At 38.8% G+C, this 27402-nt stretch overlaps 1 protein-coding gene across 1 annotated transcript in view; it reads right to left on the minus strand.

The window, feature by feature from the left end:
* Positions 1-27402, minus strand: part of AFF2 (ALF transcription elongation factor 2) — a 494373-nt gene that overhangs the window by 170405 nt on the left and 296566 nt on the right. The window contains 2 exon segments of the mRNA XM_054719638.1: positions 26619-26670; positions 26964-27000. Coding sequence (XP_054575613.1) covers positions 26619-26670; positions 26964-27000 — 89 coding nt within the window.

Here is a 27402-nt window from a genome sequence, read left to right on the forward strand (position 1 = left end):
CCTTCTTCAAGACACACTAACTCTCCAACATCACTTGTTTTAGAAATAATTTATCTATCTTATGAGGCTGATGGGCATTCCCATTTTACAGATGGACGTTATTAGAAACAGAGCATTAAAAAGATGTGTTGCATGGCACATTGTAGGGATCTGTGCCAGTGCCAAATTTTATCTATGTTCTATACTAGTGTTAACATCTACAATATGCTGAGATTGATTTTCTCTTCCTTACTACGGCTTTTTTCCCTTTCACTTCTGCTTCTTTATGCAGGGACAAACAAACCAACAGAAAAGCTCCTGTCACTCTACTATATTGATTGTTTCCTACTAATTACACTTTATTTAATTCAAAATAAAAACCAATGTATATCCCAGGCAAAGAATCTTACTAAGTTTGGCAGCTTAGAAATGTGAAGTCTCTCTTTGTTTGGGAGCACAAATAATCTTTGAAGGCTAAGAGCATAAGTTTACCTACATTGCCCTCCCCTTGTCCTATAAAGAACAACTCTGGGAGTCTGGGGGGAGGGGAGGACGTGCCATTGAAATAACCTTGTCAATCCCTCCTTGCCAACAAGCGTGCTAATTAATGCCAATTAAAAGCCTCCTTTTTTTTTTTTTTTTTTTTTTTTGGTCTGTGGAACATCTGTCCATAGGCATTGAACTCAAACCCCCAACTCATTTTATCAAGGCCAAAAAATATTGGACAACAATTTATTTTGGTCTCTGCTAACCCAGTTTGATCTAAAAGTCATAAGAATTTCTGAAAACTGCTCTTAGTTTCAGCTACTAGACTCATGCATGCTTTAAACATCATTCATATTTACCTCATTTCAACAAATACACTGAGTGGCCAGATTATTATGATCTCTGAACGCATAATAATCTGGCCACTCAGTGTATATATATATAGAGGCTCGGTGCATAAATTCGTGCATGGGTGGGGTCCAGCCAGTCTGGCCAGGGGGAGGGGACATGGGTGGTTGGCCTGCCTGCCTGCTGGTCGAATTTCTGGTCAAGGGGACAATTTGCATATTAGCCTTTTATTATATAGGATATACACTGAGTGGACAGATTATTATGCGTTCAGAGATCATAATAATCTGGCCACTCAGTGTATATGTCTTCATGAGGTCTAAAATGCAGTGGTTGCAAAGTGGCAAACTTAAAACCATGGAAGACCCATGCTTCTTCCTTATTGTATATAATGCACTCTGCCTCATTTTTTTAAAAAAAGGTAATGTATTTTTACATAGATAAATGGTGTTTGTTTTGTCTTTCTTTTTTAATCCTGGTGGGGTAAAGACCAGTGTAAAATAACTTATTTTTAATTGAACCAATTCTGTGTACACAGTGTGTCCATAAAAGTGCCTCCATCATTAGGGTTTGGTGATGCAAATGAAGGTGTCCTGCTGTTTATTTCTCCCTTCCTAAAGTGCCCTTTCAGTCAATGTTTGGAGCAGGAGGAGACCCTGTGATTCACTGCTTTTTTTATTTTGTGTGGCTATGAGAGGCTTTCCATTCATTCCAGGGTAGCTTTACAATGACTTTATCACAGCAGTACCTAGGATATTTCTTCATGCTGCAAAGTACATGGTATATTTTCTGCATTCAACTTAGAAAGGATAGCTGTTCATTTTATCTGACAAAGATTCCTCCTATTCAGGTGTTTCTCTGGGTTCTATTATGAAGCCTTTGTCCTTTCACTTCCAAGTAAACAAACACACTCATTGATCTTTAAAGGACTATCAAATTTTACTGTAAAATGCATTATTGCCATATCATTTTCTTCAATACCCTAATAATGTTATTTCACATTATTCCATTTGTGACTCACCTAGTGCAGTGAAATGTCATGAGTATTCTTTCAGTGAGTTAAAGTTTCACAAGAAGTAGAAAAATAAAATTATTTAAAACAATATGGAGCTCTGGCTGCTAAGGCATTATAAATGGTTCTATTATAGATTTAAACTCTGCATACTCAAAATACAAGGGCATATTTTATTAGTGTTCATGCAATTTTTAGGTAACTTTTCCCAATGTTTCATTCATCATCAGATGAGACGAGCTTGTCAGAAAAATTACAGTTAATGTTACTTAATGGTGGTTAAACTCAATGGGTTTGTTTCTATTTTATTTTACTTTTGCTGGAAATAATAAAAATATATGAACAACCTTTATGTTGCTTGCAAAAAATGTGTCCACCTACAATGGTAGGTAACATAAAGCTTTATCTGATTTATATATCAATCTATGTAAACCTATTAGTTTGATCTAGGAAATATTAGTAATTCTAAAATATATCTCACAGCAACAATTTGCTGTGTTAAGCCAGATTCATCTGAATAAATCTATACCTGTTTCTAGAATACTGAAATGCATGTGTGTGAAAAAGAAATACTATTCAGACTGTTATGTTTGTGGAATTTGGGGGAAAGTCAAACCATTGAGCTTCACCTTCAATAGCAATGCTTACCTCTGCAGAAGCAACACTGCTGTCGGTATTAACCACACCATCAATAAGACTCCTAGTTCTCAAGAGTCTTTCCACTCTTTTTTTGGCTGGTCTGAAGTCACTGAGTTGGATCTCCAACCAGCTGTAGTTAGAAATCCTTTTGAAAAACCACATCAGTTACCCATTTGAAGCCAATTCAGTCTGGGCTTTCAAGGTAGGCCAACTGGCAGTCAAATTCAACCAGTATTCTGCCTACTTCTGAGTTAAATATTCCTAATTGGCCATGCACCAAATGTTTAAGACATGCACAGAAGGCACTGAACCTTAACAAAAGACACACAGTACAACATTAGCAATTCTGAGCTCTTGCTTGAAACTTTTCAATTTATTTCTCTCTTGGCTTTTATCAGAACTCAATTTCAGTGAAAGAGAAGCAAAATAAAGATCTTCTGTCCCAAGGCCAGGGCCACTTGGGGTTGATTTACCCACAAGACTTTATTTTATGGCGAACATAAGAATCTTCTGACTTCTAAAAATCTAATTTCTACTTCTCTTCTAGTGGAAATATACATTCCTTCTCGCATTGCTACCTGGATTTCCAGCATCATTCCCACCCTACCCCCTCTTTCCCTGTGGACAAAAACAAAACACAATAACAGTAAAATAAGCCTCAACTAAGTGAGAAGCATGTATACAATAAGACGATTTTATAAGTTGAGAAGATTACTGGGCATCTGTATCTACCCTTGGTATTTCCTCAAATAATAACCATGAACCTAGATTGGAAGTTTGCTGGTGTGCCTTTAAATGCCCCTGAAAGAATAACTTGATATGGCCTGAATGATATTTCTCTTTAAAAAAATATTTTAATTGATTTTTAGAGAGAGAGAAAGGGAGAGGGAGAGAAACATTGATGTGAGAGCAGAATATCAATCAGCTGCCTCCTGCATGCCCCCTACCTGGGATCAAGCATGTGACCTGACCTGAGTTGAATCCAGCAACCCTTGGAAAAGGGTTGCATAAGAAAATGCATAACCAATTGAGCCACATCCCCCATGGCCTTAATGATATTTCAATCTGAGATCCCAAACCTCAGTGAATAAGACAATCAACCAGATTTTGTAAACTAAATGCAGCTGGATGGTCACTTCCTAGTGCAAGTAATCAATATAATGCAAAGAATTAATTTTTGTACATGGGGACAAACTGTAGTCTAGCTTCATCTTTTGCATGTGGCCTTCCAATTTTCTCAGCATCATTATTAGAGAGGCATTCTTTTATTTTATTTCAAGTTTTGTATATTATTCTTTTTTTTAATGCCTAAAGTTTTACATATGTCTCATTTTTCCTAAATTGACCCCTCCTCCAGCCATTCCCACCTTGGGCAAGCCCCCACTGCCCCAGTATTTGCGTCCATTGGTTATGCTAATATGCATGCATACAAGTCCTTTGGTTGCTCTCTAACCCCCCTCCCCTAACACTGGTCTCTGGATCTATTCTTGTTCATCAAATTATGTTGATCATTATATCCTACATATGAGTGAGATCATGTGATATTTCTTCCTCCAACTGGCTTATTTCTCTTAGCATAATCCTCTCCAGTTCCATCTATGCTGTTGCAAATGGTAAAAGTTCCTTCTTTTTTATAGCAGCATACGTAGTATTCCGTTGTGTAGATGTAACCAAAGATTTTTAATCCACTCATCTGCTGATGGGCATTTAGGCTGTTTCCAAATCTTAGCTATTGTAAATTGTGCTGCTATGAACATAAACGTTGCATATATTCTTTTTGTTTGGTGTTTCTGGTTTCTTGGGGTATAGTCCTGAAGTGGGATCACTAGGTCAAATGGGAGTTCCATTTTTAACTTTTTGAGGAAACTCCATACTGTTCTCCACAGTGGCTGCACCAGTCTGCAATCCCACCAGCAGTTCGAGAGAATCCTTTTTCTCTGCATCCTCGCCAACACTTGTCGTTTGTTTATTTGTTGATGATAGCCATTCTGACAGGTGTGAGATGATATCTCATTGTCGTTTTGATTTGCATCTCTCAGATGATTAGTGACTTTGAACATGTTTTCATATGTCTCTGGGCCTTCTGAATGTCCTCTTTTGAAAAAAGTGTCTATTTAGATCCTTTGCCCATTTTTTGATTGGATTGTTTATCTTTCTTTTGTTAAGTTGTATGAGTTCTCTATAAATTTTGGAGATTAAACCCTTATCAGAAATATCATTGGCAAATATGTTCTCCCATGCAGTGGGCTTTCTTGTTGTTTTTTTGATGGTGTCTTTTGATGTGCAGAAGCTTTTTATTTTGATGTAATCCCATTTGTTTATTTTCTCCTTAGTCTCCATTGCCCTAGGAGCTGTCTTTGTAATGATATTGCTATGACATATGTCTGCTATTTTGCTGCCTATGGAATCTTGTAGGATTTTTATGGTGGAGATGCATTCTTTACTCCATTGTGTGTTTTTGGCTTTTTTTGTAAAAAATTATTTGCCCATATGAATGTGGTTTTATTTCTGGGCTCTCAATTCTGTTCCATTGGTCTGTATGTCTGTTTTTCTGCCAGTACCATGTTGTTTTGATTATTGTTGCTCTGTAGTATAAAGTCATGATACCTATGACTTTGTTTTGTTATTTTGTCTACCCCCCCAAACCCCCCTCAGGATTGCTTTGGGTATTAGGGGTCTTTGTGGTTCCATAGAAATCTGATGATATTTTTTTATTCTATTTATTCAAAAACTGACATTGGGATTTTGAGGAGGGTTGCATTAAATATGTACATGCTGTGCATATGTACTGTAGAATACTACTCAGCCATAAGAAAATATGAAATACTTCCATTTGCAACAACATGGATGGACCTTGAGATATATGCTCAGTGAAATAAGTCAGAAAGAACTAAGAATCATATAATTTCACTCATATGTCGAATACAAAACTGAAACTCATAAACTCAGACAACAGTATGGTGGTTACCAGAGGGAGGAAGGGTGGGAGGTAATAGAGGGTAAAGGGGCCAAATATATGGTGATGGAAGATGATTTGACTTTGGGTGGTGGGCATACACATCATGTATCATAGAAATCTACACTTGTAACCTATATAATTAAATGTCACCTTAATAAATTTAAAACACTAAAATAAAAAGATAATACAAAGACAAGTTTATGTATAGGCAGTGAGTTTAGCAAGATCTAGGTGTTTGATTTGTAGTCATCTTTTCCTAGAAACTTCCAACCTCAAGTAGGGTGGTCTTACAAACTATACATTCATATAAGCTTCTCAGTACTTTTTATTTTCAACTTAGTTATTTTTCTTTGGATCATTCTTCTATTGCCAAATTAATTTATTTAACCTTACTAATAGCTGAGAAACATGATAGTTGCAAAAATGTGTGTCTGAAATGCATGTGTGAAATAAGTAGCAATAATGATGCATGAAAAAATCTAAAAGTAGAGGCTTAATCCCAGAAATAAAGTTCAGTATTTTAATTCCCTCATATTATAAGGTAGCTGGTATAATATACTAGAGGCCAAGTGTATCCTCTTGCAATCTGGGACCCCTCAGAGGATGTCAGAGAGCCAGTTTCAGCCCAATCCACGCAGGCCAGGCTGAGGGACTCCACTGGTGCATGAATGCATGCACTGGGCCTCTAGTATGCATATAAAGTCTTTGGTTAATCTCTTCCTGCCCTCCACCCCCTCCCTTCCCTCTGAGATTCATCAGCCTGTTCCATGTTTCCACGCCTGTGGTTTCCACTCCTGCATTGAGTGTCTGCTCCCTGGTGGTCAGTGTATGTCATAGCTACTGGCCAGTCAGCTGGTTGGCCCGTCGATTGGTTGCTTATACCTTTATAGCTATACTAATAAAAGCCTAGGTGGCCCTCATGCATGATGTCGTCACAAGATGGCCTCCACAAGATGGCCACAAGCACAGTGGAGGTGGGGCCCAGTGGCCACTCTGCGCAGTGCATCCTGGGGGTCCTGTGGCTTCATGCAGTGCAGAGGATGTGCGTTCCGGCGGAGCAGGCAGGTCGTGGCAGGGGAGGGCAGTTGTGGGCGATCAGGCTGCAGGGGAGGGTAGTTGGGGGTGATTGGGCCAGCAGGGGAGTGGTTAGGGGGCTATCAGGCTGGCAGGCAGAAGCAGTTAGGGGCAATCAGGCAGGCAGGTGAGTGGTTAGGAGTCAGCATTCCCAGATTGTGAGAGGGATCAGGCCTAAACTGTCAGTCGGACATCCCGCGAGGGGTCCCAGATTGGAGAAGGTGCAGGCCAGGTTGAGGTACATCCCCTCCATGCACGAATTTCATGCACCAGGCCTCTAGTATATATATAGATTCCAAATACAATCACTGAACCATTTTTTCTCTCTCTACAAATTTTACATGATGCGTATTACTAATATCAGTATATATCAGGAAAAAATACAAAGAACAATATGTAATTGGTAAAGGCAGAAAGAGTAAACTAATCAGAACTTACCTGTGCTACCCATCAATATTTTGGGTACTTGTATGTCCAATCAACTATCTACTATCAAGCTTCAGATAATGTGAATTAGAGAAGATATAATGAAAATTATAAATTACTTGTATGTTATAGGGATTATTTTAAAATGTGTTCATAACTGTTTAGTCAAGAAAGTAAATTAAAATGATAATTAAATGGAGTACTGTGTACACAGAAAAAAAATCTTTGTTTTAAGTGTGTAGATCAGGGTCTTACATAAGCTTAACTACATACAAAGTGCTTTTAATAATAGGAGATCTTTTATCAAATTGCTTTAAAAAAAAGGACACATTCTTGGCTTTGAATATATAATTTGGCTGTTTAGGAGGGAATATATCAGCTCCAGATTACTGGTGCTGATAGAGCCTAGTAGCACACAGAAAACCATGGCAAAATGGGATATTTTTTCCTTTAGACTCTGGATTGCATGTAATGCAACCTCCCTTCCAATGTTTCTTTTTTTTTTCTCAATTTAATGTTATGCAAGATTGCAGTCCAAACACACATTCCCAAAAAGGAAAGTTGGAGGACAGTCCAGAGCTGCCAGCTGGGAGACACAGTTTGAAATGGACAATCCATATACTGTGATTTGAGAGTTGACTTCATTACTTCATTTTAAATAATGCCAGCATTCTGAATGGTCTCAAAAATCACCAGGATAATAGAACTATTATCTCTCTTGGAAATATCTAATAAAAATCTCTTAAGCACATTCAGTCCCTGGGTTTATAAAACATGGTAGTAAATTATCTCTCATGAATGTTCAGCAAGTATACAACATTTGTTTCTCTATTCAGTCAGCTTTTTTCCCCACAATTAGGGAAGATGATCTGTGGGTGTAGTCAACCACCCAGGAGACAACTTATAGTTGCAGGTGGTCTGGGAAAAAAAATGAACAAAATACTTTTCACAAAAGAAATTTCAGGGTGAAAGTTGGTGGGATTTGAGAACACCTTCCATATTGTTAATACAAAATAAAAATCTCCATTAGTTTTGAATAAAAATTGGAATTTCACTAAGTTACCTAAAAGGGACATTTGACTTAAGACATACTTTCTCAGCTGGTGGGGCAACTAGAGGAAAAGTGGAGTGAGGGTAGTAAGATAAAAAGTAATGAGCATCTCTATTCCAGGTAAATATTGAAGTTGAGTCTACATACAATGGTGGACAAAAGTAGGTTTACAGTTGTGAGTACATGAAACATAGTTTATTATTGTATTATTTATTTAGTAATTATTGTATTATTATTATTATTAACCTACTTTTGCCCACCCCTGTATGCACGGAGAACTCTGTAATGAATTAGTTATCCAGATCTCCATGGCCTGAAATTCCCCACAATGTCAGGAGGGCAAATGTGGCTCAGTGGTTGAGCATTGATCTATAAACAAAGAGGTTGCCAGTTTGATTCCTGGTCAGGGCATATTCTCTGTTTGTGAACTTGATCCCCAGGGGGAAGCATGCAGGAGGCACCCAATCGATGTTTCTCTTCCATCAATATTTCTGTCTGTCTATCCCTCTCCCTTCCTCTCTCTCTAAAATCAATAAAAACATATTTAAAAAATATCTGAAATCAGTGTTCTACAAATAACAGACCCAGGATTCACCCTGTATAATTACCTCAGAAAAACTTTTAATAAACTGTTCAAGCTCAATTCCATATGGAAGTTCAAACTGTGTTTAGCCAAGTTATTTGAGGGCTTACTTAAATGCTTGAATTTATTTCTGAGGTCATTTATTTTCATGTAGAGGAAACGAGTTCCCCAAAGAAAGCATCATAGAAGAATAGAGATCCACATAACGTCAATCTCGGTATTGCTGTAAATGTCCCCGCATGGTTTGACCCTCTCTCCAAAAAAGACTAAACACATTTACTTTAAAAAGCCAAGCCATCCAGAATCTTATTGAAAACATCCCGGTGAAAGCGGGAAGGTGTGTGTCTTCTGCACTCCAGATGTGCTTACACTTGGGTGCACATATTTCAAATGATGTTGCATAGCTCAGCCCTGGCTCCCTTTTCAAAGGCATTTTACTCTATTTGAAATGATAATTCCAAGGTAACCTTTCCACACAGGGTTCTTTAAAGAATTCATGTTTTGAGAGATGCTATGCCACGTTTTTAGTTACTGATCTAATTCATGTTGAGTGTGAATATTTTGCACACCAAGGATTACATGCTATTTCAAATATTGAGTCATAAAAACTGCTCTTATATTCTCATTAATTTGTTGTTAGATTTTCAGCTCATGGAATGTGTCTGTGAACCAGGCAAAGTGAAGGGGTCGGGGAGGGCTTGAAGAATTAGGTTCCCATAAGAACAAGAATAGGTTGTATTTGATTGACTGCTGCTAAAATACGGCATTTCACTAATTATGAATGAACATTATGGAACTACTTCTAAGGCAGTCTGTGGCATCTCTACCTCTACTTGTGTTAGCAAAAGTTACTGGACTATAAATAACTAATATTAATGATGAGCAAACTCTCACCATAGACTCCAGTGTTTTGTTTTAATTGTATTTTATGCTATACAAGTAAGCATCACTTTACACAATATATTTGTTTCTGGAAAGGACATGTAAATTGATGTTTTAAAAATCAAACCATATTATAAATGCATGATATGAGCTTACTATTTAGAGGAAAACTGCAGTGAATAATTTTCAAAGTAAAGGATTCTTTTTAAGAGTGAAAAATTACCTTTTATTCTCATTGGAAATATATGCTAGAAATTTTGTGACAGGTTTATTTCAAGTGAAAAAATATCTCTGTTATGTCTTCTTTTTCTCTCCCATATAAATTGTGAGATATAATCCAGTGATTACTATCAAGCAGCCAAATTACAGTACAATGGAGTGGGCATGTGGATGGTCTTTTTCTCAGTTTTTTTTTTATTTTTATTTTTCATTATGAGAGACTGTCATGATTCATCTGCTTTGTCTCTAGCCTTCTTTTGAGATGAAGGAGCTATTGAAATGTGATTTATGATAAACATTGTCTTGAAACTTTTCCATATATGCACATTTTACATTATTGGAATTAAGCTAAAAATGGTTTTACACTATAGTTTCAAATGTGGAGAATTGTTTAATGGCTTCAAACTGGAAATCGTTTGACATGGCCTGATGTGGAAAATTAACAGTCTCATTATATATTACCAAAATTTTAATACAGAGTTAAAAGACAACAAATATTAATTGAAACATATGTTTTAAAGTCAAGTTACTTTAATTCAAAACTAAAAGTTTTAGCAAGATCAATCGAAGGATGTATGTTTAGGAATACTTCTTATTATTCTAAAATTTTGGAAAAGAACTTCTAGGAGTTTTACATAAAACTTTGTGTATAGAATGGTGTTTGAGAGAATTGCTCTCCCACAGAGGTGGTCTGTTGACCAAGATAATTTATGCTGTCCACAGAATGATCACTTTCCAGAACACCTTTACTTGTACTGATATATTAATTTTACCTACAGTTTTAGGCTCTTATAATAATAAAGGTGCCATTAAGAAATACAATGGATTCAAATTCTAAATGATATAAAATATTGGAAAGATTTAATTGAACCTCTTGGAGTCTATTTTTAGTTAATTTATATCACATTCAGAATCAAATTGCTAAAGATAAGTCTTTGGTCATAATTATCTTCTAAAACTGTTTTAACCCTTCTTTTAATATATCACTTACCTAAATTACTTACAGTGCATTTTTCCTAGCAAAGGAAGGAAAAATATTAGTCTATTTGGCCTGAAACAGATATTCTAAAAACACACACAAATATATTCAACAGTGCATATCTACTTTATGGCAATGCTCTCTTAACTTAGTGCTTAGGAGTAAAAGAAAATGGCACCTCAGTGGATTATTTTTCATAGTTCACTAAGCAGTGCGTTTACTAAGACACTCTTACAACTACATGCTCATATATTTTGATATACAGTATGTTCTACAATAGTCTGTCTTCTGAGATTTCATTCTTATTTTAAAAATCTATTTAAATGTTATCTTATTTCCAGAAAAATAACAAAAACAAGGGATTCATAGTCAATCCTGATCATAATTAAAGGCAAAGTCTGAAATGAATTATTAGATGAAGGATATAGAAGCAGATATGCAGTACCAGGAATGATTTGCCTAGGCAAGGGAGTAAAGTGTTTATTTCAAAGAAGGGTGGGGCTAGTCCATGACATTTTATTCACATGTTTACTTATTCAGATGAATTCTTTTTTGTGCATGCACAAAAATGGGAATTCAGAAAAAGATTCTGTTCCACCTGATTAGAAAACTGCTAATGTGCTTGTTATAATATTTCAGAAGCAGTTATTCATGTTTGTGTGTATACCAAAGCAATCCACAGTTATAACTCAGGAAATTATTCCAGCGGTGATTTTATAAAAGGTGAGAGGCTATGCTGGGAATTAGGGCAGATAATATCCTTTGGTCAAGTTTTGGTCTTCCTTTATCGATGAGGAGGTGTTATTTCACAAGACAATTGATTCTGGTGGATTCTACGGTTGGATATTCCACAGTTATGTAGAAAATCTTGGTTCAGGGGTTTTAATGGAGTCAGCCAGACAAGTTCAAGACATGAACCCAGTGAATGCAGAGTGGTGCAGCCACTGTGGAAACAGTATGAAGTTTCCTCAAAAAATTAAAAATGGAGCTGCCATATGACCAAGGATTCCACTTCTGGGAATATATCCAAAGAAACCGGAAACACTAATTCAAAAGAATATATGTACCACTATGTTCATTGCAGCATTATGCACAATAGTCAAGATTTGGAAGCAGCCCAAGTGCCCATCAGTAGATGAGTGGATTAAAAAGCAGTTGTATATTTATACAATTGAATTTTATGTGGCTGTAAAAAAGAAGGAAATCTTACCTTTCACAACAGCATGGATGGATGTGGAGAGCATTATGCTAAGTGAAATGAGCCAGTCAGAGGAAGACAAATACCATATGATTTCACTTACATGTGCAATCTAAATAACAAAATAAATAAACAAAATAGAAACAGATTCATAGATACAGAACACAGACTGAGAACTGTCAGAGGGGAAGGGAGTTGGGGGCTGGCTGAAAAAGGTGAAGGGATTATGAAAAAAATAAACACTTCATAGACACAGGTAACAGTATGGTAATTGCAAGAGGAAAAGGAGTTGGGGTGAGATAGAAAGGGGTAAATTGGGGGAAATGGGATGAAAGAGACTTGATGTGGGATGGTGAACACACAATACAACATATAGATGATGTATTGTAGAATTGTACACTTGAAACCTATATAATTGTATTAATCAATATCACCTCAATGAATTAAATAAAAGTTTTAAAAATAGAAAGATAAAATAAAATTGCTTTGAGGCTAAACAAAGTCATTTGAATTTCCATATCAATTAAGAAAATATGCCTGTCAATTTCTACAAGACAACCTAATGAAATTTTTACTAGGATTGCACTGAATCTATAGATTTGGGGAGAATTGAGAACTTAACCACATAAAGTCATTAATGCATGAGTATAATGTCTTCATTTATTTAAGTTCTAGAGGCCTGGTGCACGAGATTTGTGCACTGGGTGGGGGGGTCCCTCAACCCAGCCTGCATCCTCTCGCAGTCTGGAACCCCTGAAGGGATGTCCGTCTGTCAGCTTAGGCCTGATCCTCCCAGGGATCAGACATCTCTCTCATAGTCCAGGGCTCTCACAGTCCGGAACCCCTTGCTCCTTAATGTCTGCCTGCAGCAGATGCAGGAGAGGCTCCTGTGCTCGCCAGCCATGAGCTCGGCTCCTGGCTGAGCAGTGCTCCCCCTTGGGAGCGCACTGACCACCAGGGGGAAGCTCCTGTGCTGAGCATCTGCCCCCTGGTGGTCAGAGCACATAATAGCGACCTGTCATTCAGCTGTTCGGTAAATTTGCATATAAGGCTTTTATTATATACTAGAGTCCTGATGCATGAAATTTGTGCAAGAGTACGCCTTCCTTCCCCCGGCTGCCAGCACTGGCTTCCCTGTGGCACCTAGGACGCGGGCTTCCCTCACAGCCCCAACTTCATCCCGAAGGTCATCCGGTCTAATTAGCATATTATGCTTTTATTATTATAGAGGTTTCTTCAATTATTTTAGCCCTGTTTTATAGTTGAAAAATATTTTATTAAATTTACTCTTAGGTATTTCATGTTTTTGGATGCTATTGTAAATAGAATTTTAATTGCAATTTTCAATTGTTTGTTGCTCATAGCTAGCATAGAAATACAATTGATTTTTATATGTTGATCTTGTATCCTGTGACTTTGCTGAATTTACTTAGTTCTGGTGGTTTTGGTGTGGATTATGTGGGCTTATGAATGTTTCTTTTGTTTGCAAATGTAAGCAATTATTTCTTCCTTTATACCCCCTTCCCCCCAAAATGACATGAACCCACTGTTATTGGTTGTGAGAACGTAATTGCAGTTCATGAACCTCAGTTCCTCCTATGTAAAATGTTGGTAATAGTAGTGCCTACATCTCATTGGTTTGTGAATATTCAATTACCTAGTGGATATAAAACACTCAGCATAGTGCCTGGCACTTAGTAAGTCCTATATTATATTTTTAAAAAAATAATCACATAATTAAAAGTACAATTGTGGCTATGATAAGATGTTGTGATGAACTCCAAAAAGGAGCACAATGTGCCTAATACCAAAAGTGTAAGCATTTAAGACATTTTAGCAATTCTTCATTTTTATACTTGGGGGCTAGGGTAGGTGGATCAACAGAGGAAACGTCCAATGTATTCCACATTTTCTAGTTCTAAACAGGTCTTGCTCCAACTGAAAACCTCTGGGACAAATCAGGGAATGGAGTAAAAGGCTTACCAAGTGGCTAAAAATTAGAACATAGTGCAAATGTCACTGAGTCAGAGCACTCAGTAACAATGACAGTAATAACTATAAGTATAAAACAATTAACGTCTATTAAGAACTTCCTATGTACCAAGCACTGGGATAAGCACTTCAATCATTTTGTCCTATTATTTAGGTGCTATTACTACCCCTGCCATATAGATGAGGAAAATGAGTGACACAGAGTTTAAGTAACTTGCTCAAGATTACATGAGTAAATGATAATGGAGCTGGGATTTGAACCCAGGCAATATGGTCCAGTTCAATTTCTATATTGTATTGCTTTCTGTGATTAAATTGCATACAGACATACATGTGCCTATGTACACACATATGAACACACTCATATTTATATTTCTTCTTATGATACTACCTTTTCAATATGGGTTGAGGAATCTAAGAATAAATCAAAATGTGAATATTAATTCAGAATGATTGATACCTTCTGGATTCTTCTTTCACGACCTATCATTTACTCAATAATGTTTTCTGGTTTGCCTAGGTTGTACTCCCAGAGGTATCTTCTTTGAGTGTTTTTGCATCTTTACTGTGCATCTTGGCTTTCTGCCACACTGAATAGCACAGTTGTTTCTGAATAGTATAGATTGAGTTGAAGTTGATTTAAATTTCATGCAGAAAACAGCTTTGCTTTAAATCACAGCCATTTTCATATTTTAAAAAATGCATCAAGACATTCACTTTTTATGCCCTACCTCCAGCAGACACACAAACTCTTTATAGTAAACCAAAAGTCAGATAATTTCAATTAAGAGGCTGTCCCTGACAATTGTAAGCAACTTTTCTTCAAGTTTTATGGTAGGAATGCACTTTTAAGTTTCTTACTGATTGCGAGGATCTAGGTATAGTTACTACAGCAGCAACCTGGCATTTTAATCCAGTTAGTAAAGGTCAAGACAGGTCACTGGTTTTATACCCTCTTTAATCTCAAAATAAGAGCACACCCACAAAAAAGCATGAAGATAAGGGGTGGCCCTAATCCTAGAAGCCATCTCTAAATAAGATTATAAAAAATATGTGTTTTTTTTTTAAGTTTTCAAATTCTCCTACAAATGTTCAAACTATCACTAAATAAAATAATGATACCTTCGTGTGAGTAGGTGCGTCCAAAAATTCACTCACTCTTCTCAACATGTTGAAACATATGTGCTGGAAATATCTAATTGAACTAGGAGAGGAATGTTATACATAGTGACTGATTTTAAGTCAATTCCTCTGTCAGCATTGGAAATTAATCCTTTGATTCAAACCACATCAACACAACACTTGAGAAGTAATGGTGGATATTTTCAAAAAGAAAACTACACTCAAGAGGCTTGGGACTGAACCTTGCTGCACTATGCATTATGTGATCTTGGGCACCCCACTTAAGCCATCTGAGCATGACTTCCCTTACTTCTATCACTGGGAGAGAAGTAATGCAAATAATTGACTGCAATGCCCATGCATGAATTCGTTCAATGTCAGCACAATTCACTAAGCAGTCTGAGTAATATTGCATTTCCATTTTATATATGATTAAATAAAGGCTCAGATAGTACCACGTGACTTCAAGTCACAAGACAGGATGTGAGAGAGCTGGGATTTGAGCCACCCAGAAGTGCAGACATGGAAGCTTAGGTCTTTCTGGGGCAATACCTATTTCCCTTGTCTCTAGGCTACCAGGATTAATTAAAGACCAAATGTAACAAATGTAAGGATTTGTAGAAATGGAAAATGTCCTATAATTTGAAAGTATTATTATTATCAGTGTTGCCTCTGTTCTCAGCAGTAATTGTTCAATTGTAACATTGTACAGATGTGGCATATACAGTATAAGTAATAAAAGTTAGGCTGGTGGGAATGCAGGCTGGTGCAGCCACTATGGAAAACAGTATGGAGTTTACTCAAAAAATTAAAAATGGAACTTCCATTTGACCCAGTAATCCCACTTCTAGGAATATATCCCAAGAAAACAATAACACCAATCAGAAAGGATATATGCACCCCTATGTTCATAGCAGCACAATTTACAATAGCTAAGATTTGGAAACAGCCTAAGTGCCCATCAGCAGATGAGTGGATTAGAAACTGTGGTACATCTACACAATGGAATACTATGCTGCTGTAAAAAAGAAGGAATTCTTACCATTTGCAACAGCATGGATGGAAGTGGAGAGCATTATGCTAAGTGAAATAAGCCAGTCAGAGAAAGATAAATATCACATGATCTCACTCATTTGTGGAATATAATGAACAACATAAACTGATGAACAAAATAGAACCAGAGTCATAGAAACATCGAACAGACTGTCCAACCTCTGAGGGAAGGCATGGAGTGAGGGAGTAAGAGATCAACCAAAGGACTTCTATGCATGCATATGAGCATAACCAATGAACATAGACAATGTGTGTGGCGGTGAGGGCATGTGCTAGGACGTGGGGTGGCCAGGGAGAGGTCATTGGGGGAAAAGGGAGACTTATGTAATACTTTATCCAATAAAGAATTTAAATTAAAAAAAAAGAAATAAAAGTTTGAGTTTTATCATCTAAAAATCCTAGAGGGAAATTCCAGCTCTTTCACTAAGTATGTGATCTTGAACAAGTCATTTAACTGCTCTGAGATTAAATTTCCATCTCAAAATTAGTTTAATCTTACAGGGGTATTGTGAGGATGAAAGATGATGAAATGATTGAACCAGAGAAAAAGCACTGTGCACAGAAACAGACAAGTTGGTTTACATAGTTAGTACGAGCATTAGTTGTGTGGCCATGGGTATTTAGGATGTTTGAGCTCTATAGAGGACAACCCTGGGATTGGTGATAATGGTGGTAGTGGTGGTTGTGGCAATGATGATGCTATCCTATCTCATAGAGTTGTATTGAGGATGAAATAGTTAATTCTTATAAACAGTGCTTGGCATATAGAAGGTGCCTAGAAGTGTGGTGGCTATAATTACCCAAGCACATTGCTCAGATGCAGTATCTTTGCCTCTTTTCTTTCTGCACTATATGATATATGAAAATGGTTTTGGAGAAATCTAGAATGACCTTTACAATCTTCAGATATTCTAGATCATTTCCATGTATTATAAGGTACTTAAATTTTTTCTCTTAAAAATCTAGAAATAGATTTTTTTTAATGTTGGCAATATATGCAGAAATGAAATCACTCTTGAAATTAGGTAATGCAGGTGGCAGAACTGTAGGTTGGTTTCTGTATAAATCATTACCTTTTACCACCCTTTTTCCCTCATCACTCAGGTTATTGTGGAACCTTAGCCAAGGATCAGGCAGTGTATTAAGGGTTGTCCTAGTAGATATTGGTTGCCAAAATTCCACAGGGTAACAAAGAATAGAAATTTTGTTTATTCCGTTTCCATAAGGCATACCCCAGTACCACCCTACTTCATCCCTCTGTCCCACTCCTGGCAGCATATTTGGAGATGTCAATTAAATAATGTTGGGACTTTTTCCTTTTTTTGTCCTCATTATTGAAGTGGATGGATGAATCACAAAGAAAGCCATTTGTTAGAGTTTTCGACTGATTTTACAGATGTTATTGTGTAAGCATCTATGTTATTCTACCCCACTCATCAGCAAAATGGAGGGGCTGATAGCAGCTCTGAGAAGGTGTCAAGAGAAAACCATTTAAACATAACATTCTTGATAACATAATTGTGGCAAAGGATCTAGCTGTTTGTGAAACACTTGATAGGATGGAAAACCAGAATGAATAGTTTACAAGTGGGGAAGATATTTCTTTTCATTTACTTCAGTCTCAGTGGTTTTTTGTTGTTGTTTTTTAACTTCTAGGAATGATCCATGACCTTGTCTAAACTGCTGCTATATTTTCTTCACCTGGCCCTACAAGATTTGTCAGCACTCTGATTGATGAGTTTTGGCCCTGCTGCCATTTGGGGAATCTGGGAACAACACAGCATGTTTTAATGGGAGTGCAAAATAGTGGCTTCCACTCCCAGTTCTGCCACTCACTAGATGGGGGACTTTGGGCAAATATCTTCCCTTCCTAAGCCTGGTTTCTTTTCACCTGGTTATATAACAGGATTGCTGTGACACTCACATGAGGATAATGCATTGTGTGAAAGCGCTTTACAGTGAATACTCACTGTGCACAGGAAAAGTAGCTCTGGTAATAGTATTTCACAATCAAGTAACTGCAAAAAGTGTATATGTGTGTGCATGCATCTCATTAGACAGCATCAGAGTGACTTGATATTCTTGGATACAGAGCATGTGTTTGCACAGGTGCATATGTGTGTGTGTTATCGTAATATTATCTTCAGTCACAAAACTGGAATTGTTTTAACTTTGGTTCCTCACTTATTAACTTCATTGTTTTCCACCAACATTATTAACTTCACTCCCAGTTACTGTTCAAGATGTCGAGAACTTAGAAATAAGCCATTGGTTGATAACATTAGGAATATTTGTTAGAGGATATAAAGCAAGTTTCCAATTATCAAAGAGATTGATAATCATGAAAGTTCATGGATGAACCTCTAACAGAAACAGACCCAAATATCAGTTCTCTTTTTCTCACTTCAATATGGCAAAATGATATTTTTTTGAGCAGGATGTTGTTTGTATCACATTGAAATCAACCATATAGAGATCTTATATGGTGGTATAACTCCCTTTCAGTCTTGGATCCTTCTGCTTCCCCAAAGGGAACATCTTACAGGCATGGTGACTCAATCTGGCTAAAGGCCCTGAGCTGAGGATGGAACTTGCTTACAGAATGTTACATCGGCATGTGCAGTATAACAAGACCTAACTCAGTGACAGTATTCAGATCTAATACTTTTCCTGATCTAAATCAACATGACAGAGACCATTGTCACCTCCATTGTGGTTGTCCACTTTGGCTTAACACCAGGGCAAGATAACACCTGACTTCAAATCAGTAGGGCTATCTCCAAAGTGCCCATAAATGACTTTTTTTTTGCAGGTTAAGACCCTCCGAGTCTATCCTGTTCTGGCTTTGTTACTGTGGCCCTTTGGGCAACTCACTCAATGTCGCTGAATTTTAGTTTCTGTTACTGTAGAATATAATAGAAGTGATTTCTGTGGGCTTGTTGTAAACAGAGAAAGATCCTAGCACATAGTAGGCATTCAATAAATATGAGTTTGTTGAGGTATCTAAACTTCCCTAATTGTGAGTTCCTTGAGGGGAGGATGTGTGGTGTTTCACCCTAACTTACCATAGTGCCTTGCTCAGAGCTTTACAAACAATAGGGGCATAATTATTTTTTGTTGAAAGAAATGAAAGTGTGAATGAATGAATATAAACATGGATGCAAATCAGGTAGAAGAAATACTTGATTTTTCTATGAGAGAAAAAGACATGTGCTTCTAATTATAAAGGTGTCTCAAAATCTACAGAATCTTAGGCACATGAAGAACAACACAGAAAATGAAATCTGATCTTCCAAGATTTATGCTACCTGAACAAAAACATCTATGTTTTCAGCATTTATAATGAAAGTGGAAATCCACAGCTCCCATTAAAGGAGCCCCTGTTTTCAATCTTGGCACCTGTCAAATACCAGCAGTTTCAGTGCTTCTTATTGTGAACATTCCAAATGCCAATATTGCTTGTTGTCACATTAGCCAATATACAATACTCAAAATAAAACCCTCTTGATGTCTAAATTACTTTTCTTAAGAACATCATGCTGATTCATTTCAAACTGTGAATTACCTTTAATTCACAGCTTGAACAGACTGCCAAATATTGTTTTCTCTGCTCCCAGGTGGCTGTCCCTGATGTGATGGAGAACTTTCAAAAGTATATTAAGTCCTTAGAAAAGTTGGCAAGCTCTGAGATGCCAGGCAGATTAAAAGCTAGAATTGGCACACGTCTCAGTTTGAAAACCAGAATGGCTGCAACCAGTGAAAGTCACCGAGATTGCCAGTTTATCAGAAGAGTTTAGTCTTGTTTGATAAACCAAAATGATGAGTACTATTTCTAAATTCCAAGTACTAAATCATGTATTCTGATTAAGAATTAATCTGATTAAGAAAATAACAGTCATTTCCCCTTGCCTCATTACACAGTCACATTGCAACCAAAATTGCATCTAAGTAGCAGATCAAATATCGGTTTAGGGAAGAGTATGTGAAATTGCTAGAGATGTGGATTATTGCTCTGCAATAAGACATTGTAGTTTTCAAATCTCAAATCAGAGTCTTAAAAGAGTCTTAAAGCAAACACTTTGGATGATGATAATTTTTATAGAAGTACTAGCGGCCCGGTGTATAAAATCTGTGCACGGGAGGGGGCATCCCCTCAGCTCAGCCTGCACCCTCTCACAATCTGGGACCACTGGCTCCTAACTGCTCACCGGCCTGCCTGCCTGATCACCCTTAACTGCCCCCGCAATGGCCTGGTCACCCCCAACTGCCCCCCTGCCAACCTGGTCACCCCCAACTGTCCACCCCCTGCCAGCCTGGTCACCCTAAACTGCCCCCTTATCAGCCTGGTCGCCCCTCACTGTCCCCCTATGTTAGCCTGGTTACCCCTAACTGACCCCCCCCCCCCACAGGCCTGGTCGCCTCACACAGCCCACTGCTCAGTTGTTTGGTCGTCCCTCACTAAGGCCTCTGCCAGCCTGGTCACCCCATGCAGCCTGCTGCTCAGTTATTTGGTTGGTCCTCACTAACCCCCCTGCCGGCCTGGTCACCCCACACAGCCTGCTGGGTCGTCTGCTTGGTTGTTTCTGTTGTGATGGTTGTTTAGGATTTTACATATATAGATGGTCAGGATTGTAATGAATGTGAAGAACTTTTTTGAGGGTAAAAAGTTTCAAAATTCATCTAGGAAATAATGTGAGGCTTGTTATTGGTTACAACAAACTGAAAACATTCTGATAATCTTTCTATTCTCAATGGTAATGAAATCTTCAGACAACATAGAGAAAAGTTTAGAAATAATGCTTTATTTGAAGAAATTTTTACTTGATTTTGTATCATCTAAAACAAAGAGGTATAAATTCTTATGGGACTCCTTTTCACCAACTTCATCTCTACAAATCCATTTGAAGATTGTCTCCATTTTTAAAAGGTTAAATATGGTGTACCAACTCCCTGAACCTGTCAGATCCCATTAGGAAGGGAAGCCTGGTAGGAAGAGAGATGGCTTTGAGCCTATACAGCTTTCAGCCTGTTTTCAAGTTTTCCCATCAGGGAGCAATGTAACTTATTTGGTCCTTCTGTGTTCTCATAGCCAAAATGTCCTTTCAAGATAAATGTGTATGGTCAGTTTGTCTTCCCACTGGACTATGCACATTTCATGTGGAGGGGCTGTATTCTAGCTTCCATTTTCTCATCTGTAAAATGGAAATCATTTGGAGTCCCTCCAGGATGGTTTGCAAGTGTAATAGGGTGAGGCATATAAAAGTACCTGACATGGACCTCGGGCATAGCCTGGCACATGTGCTTAATAGAACAATGATTATTGTATGAGACTTCTGGCATTCCTGTAGTAGAATAATTCCTTTCCTCCTAAATAGTGTTCTAAGGATTTGTTCATGTAGTGTGCATACTCATCACCCACAAGTAAACTAAAGCTGGCTACAACTAGTCTGTTTCCATTAGACCTTTCATCAATTCTCTGGGTCAATGACTGGGATGTTTTCAAGCCTGTCACTAATACTGTAAGTGGAGGAACTGGTTTTATGGCAATGAAAGAACATACACCTTTATATTGGGCATTTATGGAAACGCTAGGCATTCTCAACAACATGGCTTAAAACATAGGATTTGCTTGATTAAAAGGGTGTCTGGATGGTTTCCAACTGGACAGAGTCCAGATGCTAACAAACAAGTGTAACTAAAGAACTTGTTATTTGGAGCAGCCATATTTTTAATAACACTCACAAAATTAACTGAAATAAAAGGTTGACTAGATGGATACCTTTGAGTTCATGGATGTTGTCTGAAAATGTGTCTCAGGGCCTTCAAATATATTTTATCTGTTCTTATTGAGGACTAGAGGCCCGGTGCATGAAATTTGTGCACTCAGAGGGAGGGAATCCCTCAGCCCAGATTGCGAGAGGGCACAGGCCAGGCTGAGGGACTCCACTGGTGCATAATTGGGGCTGGGGAGGGACACAGTAGGTTAGCCAGCCAGGGAGAGACCATGGGAGGGCTCCAGGGTGTGTCTGGCCCATCTCACTCAGTCCCAATCAGCCAGAACCCAGCAGCAAGCTAACCTACCAGTCAGAGTGTCTGTCCCCCTGGTGGTCAGTGCACGTCATAACAACTGGTCAACCTGTCAACTGTCTGCCCCCTTGTGGTCAGTGCATGTCATAGTAAGCAGTTGAGCAGCCTTAGCATATCATTAGTATATTATGCTTTGATTGGTTGAACAGACAACCGGATGACTGGACACTTAGCATGTTAGGCTTTTACTATATAAGATGACTCCTAAAATTTCCAACTAGGTGATGTATTTTTATAAAGCCACTGTATTGATGTGATATTATTATCAACTAGATGAAGCAATCCAACTCAAAAAATTCAAGTTCTTTGGGTTTGGTTTAAGTTTTATCCTCCATCATTCCTTAATGGCTTCATTAAGAAACTAGAAAGTAATACAATAGCTGATGTGTCCATTTAATCCCCGAATCTTGTAACTGAAATATATGGCTCTTTTAGAATCAGAACAGGCATGGTATTAATATATAAATATACAACTCTACAGTCTGGGAAATATAATTTGACCTTCATAAGCCCATGCTCCACCATCTTTTTGTGGACAGAGATCTTTTTATAAGGAGGCTAGGAACTCAGATTTGGAAGGCCTGGCTGGATAAGGCCTATTCCAAGATTATAATACAACCCAGACTCATATAAGCTGAGGAAACAAAAATCTGTTAGCTCTTCTTTCCTGTAAAAATTATTAAAGGTTAAAGTTAAATGCACTTTTATCTTGTTAAGTTTAATTACTAAAGAGTATGACTACCTATAATTGAATTCTGACAAGTGTTTGTATGTGTACTTGCATGTGTAGACTCATGCAAATTAATTTGCTTAAATTTGCCTTAATGGGCTCTATCTTTATACTTTGAAATAAAAATAAATTCCCCTGTGATTTAAACTCACATGTTCTGAATACTAAGTCAGAACTTTCCCCCCAATACCATATCTGTTCAAACCCAGGTCTTGAAACTCCCCCAGTCCAATGCTCTTGCCTCATGGGCAGTGAGAATCCCAGTTGGACTAGGTAGGATGCTAACCCATGAATGAACACCCCACCCCATAAAATGTACTGTGTGTCAATGGAGTACACTGAGCATAAGAAAGACCCAGTTCTCCAAAAGGCCCAGAGAGAGCAGTGGCTGTAAAGAACACAGAGTAAGCCTTGCTGGTTCCTAGCTTGCACTCAGGGAAATTTGGGCCAGTGTTTTCAGACCTTGTACCCACACATTCAGTGCTGATAAACAATCCAGGCTCAAATGTAATATCTGCAATTTTATAACCAGTGAAAAGAGGAGAAGATGAGAGGAAGTAATAAAGTACACCAGTAATTAAGGAATTTTATTTTACAAGAATCATCTCTCTCTACTGCAGTAAATGGCAGGAGTATATCCAGGATATTTGCTGATTATGGGAAGGTTTTTCTCCTGTAGCAGGGCCTACTTAGGGGTTGCTTCCAACCAAGCTCCAGCCATCAACAATCGGTCTATACTCACAATGTTGTTAGTTGTCAAATAGAAAATACTAGAAGATGGCTTAAATAGCACACTGTACTAAAATATGGGAAAATGAGTAATAGCTAAGCTTAAAAAAATTGGGAAACTAAAAGTCAAAATAATTATTATAATAATTTTTATCTATTCCATACCCTACAATACAAAAAGAACTTACTTCAGTTGAAGTCTGATGCACAATACTTGTTCTTTAGACCAGGCAGCTAAACAGAGAGCAAGCAGCTCATTGATAAAATGGACCCAGTGTCTTCTAGTGTTATTGGTGCTTCTTATAGAAAACGTTGGACCTATTGAATGCAGTATATACCCTGTGCTATGAAGTGCTATTCTCTTGAAATGCAGCCTCAAACTATAAACCATGATTCATGAGTTTATTTCTGTTAGTCACAAACTATTGAAATAATGGCATTTTAGGATCAATATGGAAATCAACATATCTCACAGTGGGAGCCTAATATTCTTGCTTTAGATAATTTTATAATGGGAAATATTTTATATTTTTCATGTTTAGAAATCAACATTGATTTCTCAAATATCAAGTGCACACACGTGTGTGTGTGTGTAAATTTTATTGATTTTAGTGGGAATGGGGCAAAGTAGGAGGATAAAATCTGTTGTTTATTAGCATAAAAAGGGGTAGGGCAATTAAAATGTGATTAAGGAAAAATGAACACAATCAAAGATGATTTTGATTTCTATGTTTCTATATAACTTGGTCTTTAAGTCAGGATAATGGTTTTTTATCTCCCCCTTATTTTTTCTCACTTCTTTAAATGGAGAATTCTTGGTTGTTAAAACTAAACTTTGAATTATAGGGCACAGTATAGAAAGCCAGAAAACAAAATAAGAGGATGGGTGATGGGGTTAAGGCTTTGGGTGCTTTGCTGCTAAACAGAACCAAGAACGTGGAAATGGTATTGACTTTCTCTGAGCCTCAGTCTATTTGGAAATCATTCCAAATTGTTTTATGCAATTATTTGTGATCTTCCAAAAGGTGAGCTATTTCATTTCAAGTGTGCCATTAGGCCACTGGAACATCACAAATTATTTCATTTTGAAAATTTTCAAGTATGTCACTATTACTCACATTGAAAAATCGACTCATATTTTCTATTATCTAATCTAATAATAGACAAATATGCAAATTGACCGCACCTTCGCTACACCTAAGCCACGCCCACCAGCCAAGCCACGCCCACCAACCAATCAGGACGAGTATGCAAATTGCCCCAACAAAGATGGCGGCTGATTTGCATATCAAGACAGTGTCGAAAGAAGCCAAGAGCTGCAAAGGGGAGTAAAGCTTCGAAGAAGCAAGCAAGCCAGGGGGGCGGGGGGAGGAGAAGGGAGGAGCGAAGTCAGGGCCGTGGGCGAAGGGAAACGAAGGCGGGCTGGAGGAGAAGGCGGGGCCGGCGGCAAGGGCGGAGCGGAGGCGGGGCCGGGGCCGAAGGGAAACACGGGCAGGCTGGAGGAGAAGGCGGGGCCGGTGACAAGGGCGGGGCGGAGGCGGGGCCGGGGGCGAAGGGAAACGCGGGCGGTCTGGAGGAGAAGGCGAGGTGGGCGGCAAGGGCGGGGCGGAGGCGGGGCCGGGGCCGAAGGGAAACGCGGGCGGTCTGGAGGAGAAGGTGAGGCAGGTGATAAAGGCGGGGCGGAGGCGGGGCTGGGGGCGGAGGCGGGGCCGGGGGCGAAGGGAAACGCGGGCGGGTGGGAGGAGAAGGTGAGGCAGGTGATAAAGGCGGGGCGGAGGCGGGGCTGGGGGCGGAGGCGGGGCCGGGGGCAAAGGGAAACATGGGCGGGCTGGAGGAGAAGGCGGGGCCGGTGACAAGGGCGGGGCGGAGGCGGGGCCGGGGGCGAAGGGAAACGCGGGCGGGCTGGAGGAGGCGAGGTGGGCGGCAAGGGCGGGGCGGAGGCGGGGCCGGCTGGAGGAGAAGGCGGGGCCGGTTACAAGGGCGGGGCAGAGGTGGGGCCGGGGGCGAAGGGAAACGCGGGCGGTCTGGAGGAGAAGGCGAGGTGGGCGGCAAGGGCGGGGCGGAGGCGGGGCCGGGGGCGAAGGGAAAAGCAGGCGGGCCGGAGGAGAAGGTGAGGCGGGCCGGAGGAGAAGGTGAGGCGGGCGGCAAGGGCGGGGCGGGGTGGAGGCGGGCGACAATGGCGGAGCAAAGGGAAATGCGGGCGGGCTGGAGCAGAAGGTGAGGCGGGTGATAAAGGCGGAGCGGAGGCAGGGCCGGGGGCGAAGGGAAATGCGGGAGGGCCGGAGGAGAAGGCGAGGTGGGCGGCAAGGGAGGAAAGGAGGCGGGGTAGAGTGCAGCAGGAAATCCCATTGCAGGAATTTTCCTGCAACGGGAAAGCTAGTTAGGAATAAAAGGAGTTGTGAGACAAATACTCCCTTGATATATTCTTGGACAAACAGATGTTACAAAATCTACAATAGTTAATCTGAGAAAACTGGTTTCTCCATATCCCTCCTTCAGTTAACATTAACAAAAAATGAAGACAGTACTGAGTGAATTTCAGGGCCCTGGCTTCTGAACTTCAACCTATTACCATGTAATTTCTTATTCTATATCTTCCTGATTGTCTTTGTTTGGCTTTAACATACAGTCTCCATATGACCTACAAATGGTTAATTCTCAGGATGAATGGCCATAGCAATCCACTCAACATGTCATGCCTAATCATGGCTGCTAAGAGGTGTCCTTTCTCCATCATTAGTGGTGGCTGAATATTGCATATACTTTCTGTAGCTGACATTACACAATGCTCAAACAACTAGTCAAGAATCACAGTTGTTTTCATAACTCAACTATTTACCCAGCCTGTGTCTATATCGTTAAGGGTCTAATGATGATATTACTCATTTTTGCTGTTACTTGCTTATCATGGTAAATCTCATTCTCACCTCTAACCAAACACCATATTATTATGAGTCAAGGTTCATATTTTCAAGAAGCAGAAGAGAGAAAAAGATTTACTTAGCACCGAGGCACCATTTCATTGCCAAATGTCCCTGAAGGAGCCTATTTTGGAAACCCAAGTACTCACGACTTGAGCGATACTGACTTTGTAGAAGCTCTGCTGGTTGGGTCATTCCACTCTGAAAAGAAAGGGCACATATAATTACTATCCATGTTTTCTACTGTCAAATGATTATTCTTAATTACATTGGTCTTCAAACATGCAGCCCTTCCAGTTATACTTTTTCAGAGCATCCTTCCATTAATAAAAGATGAAAAAAGAAACAAATTAGATATATCACAATATGACTTTTGTTATTGTTACTTTATATTTCAATGACATTAGGTAGAAAAGAGAAGAGGGAGAGGGAGGTGAGGGCATGAAGTTTGGACTAAGAATTAAAAACAAAACAAAACAAAAAAAAACACCTACTTTGTAAGGTAAATCCTGGAGTCAGATGTTGAGATTCCTGTAAGAAAGAACACATACAATTCAAACATTAGTTAAATGAATCAAAGGTAACAAAAGACATATCTCTTATTGATGAAGATATAACAAGTAATGTTTTAAATAGGAAACCACTGTTCACAATTCCATTAATTAGGCATCTGTCTATAGCGATACTGACTTTGTAGAAGCTCTGCTGTTGAAGGATAAACATTTAACAGGCAAATCTGCTGCAACATGATCATAACTGCCATTTTCTCAGAATTATATCAGACTGGTATCTATTGGAAATCTGTGTAACAAATGACCTCCATGTGTGAAATTCAAGTGTATAATTTCTCACTGATGCTTCTAAGGAAGCAAATAGGAGTTAGTTTAGACAAATAATCATAATTTTGTAGAAGTATAAACAAGATTATAATTA

This window comes from Eptesicus fuscus, chromosome 1 (assembly GCF_027574615.1).
Source record: "Eptesicus fuscus isolate TK198812 chromosome 1, DD_ASM_mEF_20220401, whole genome shotgun sequence".
NCBI lineage: Eukaryota > Metazoa > Chordata > Mammalia > Chiroptera > Vespertilionidae > Eptesicus > Eptesicus fuscus.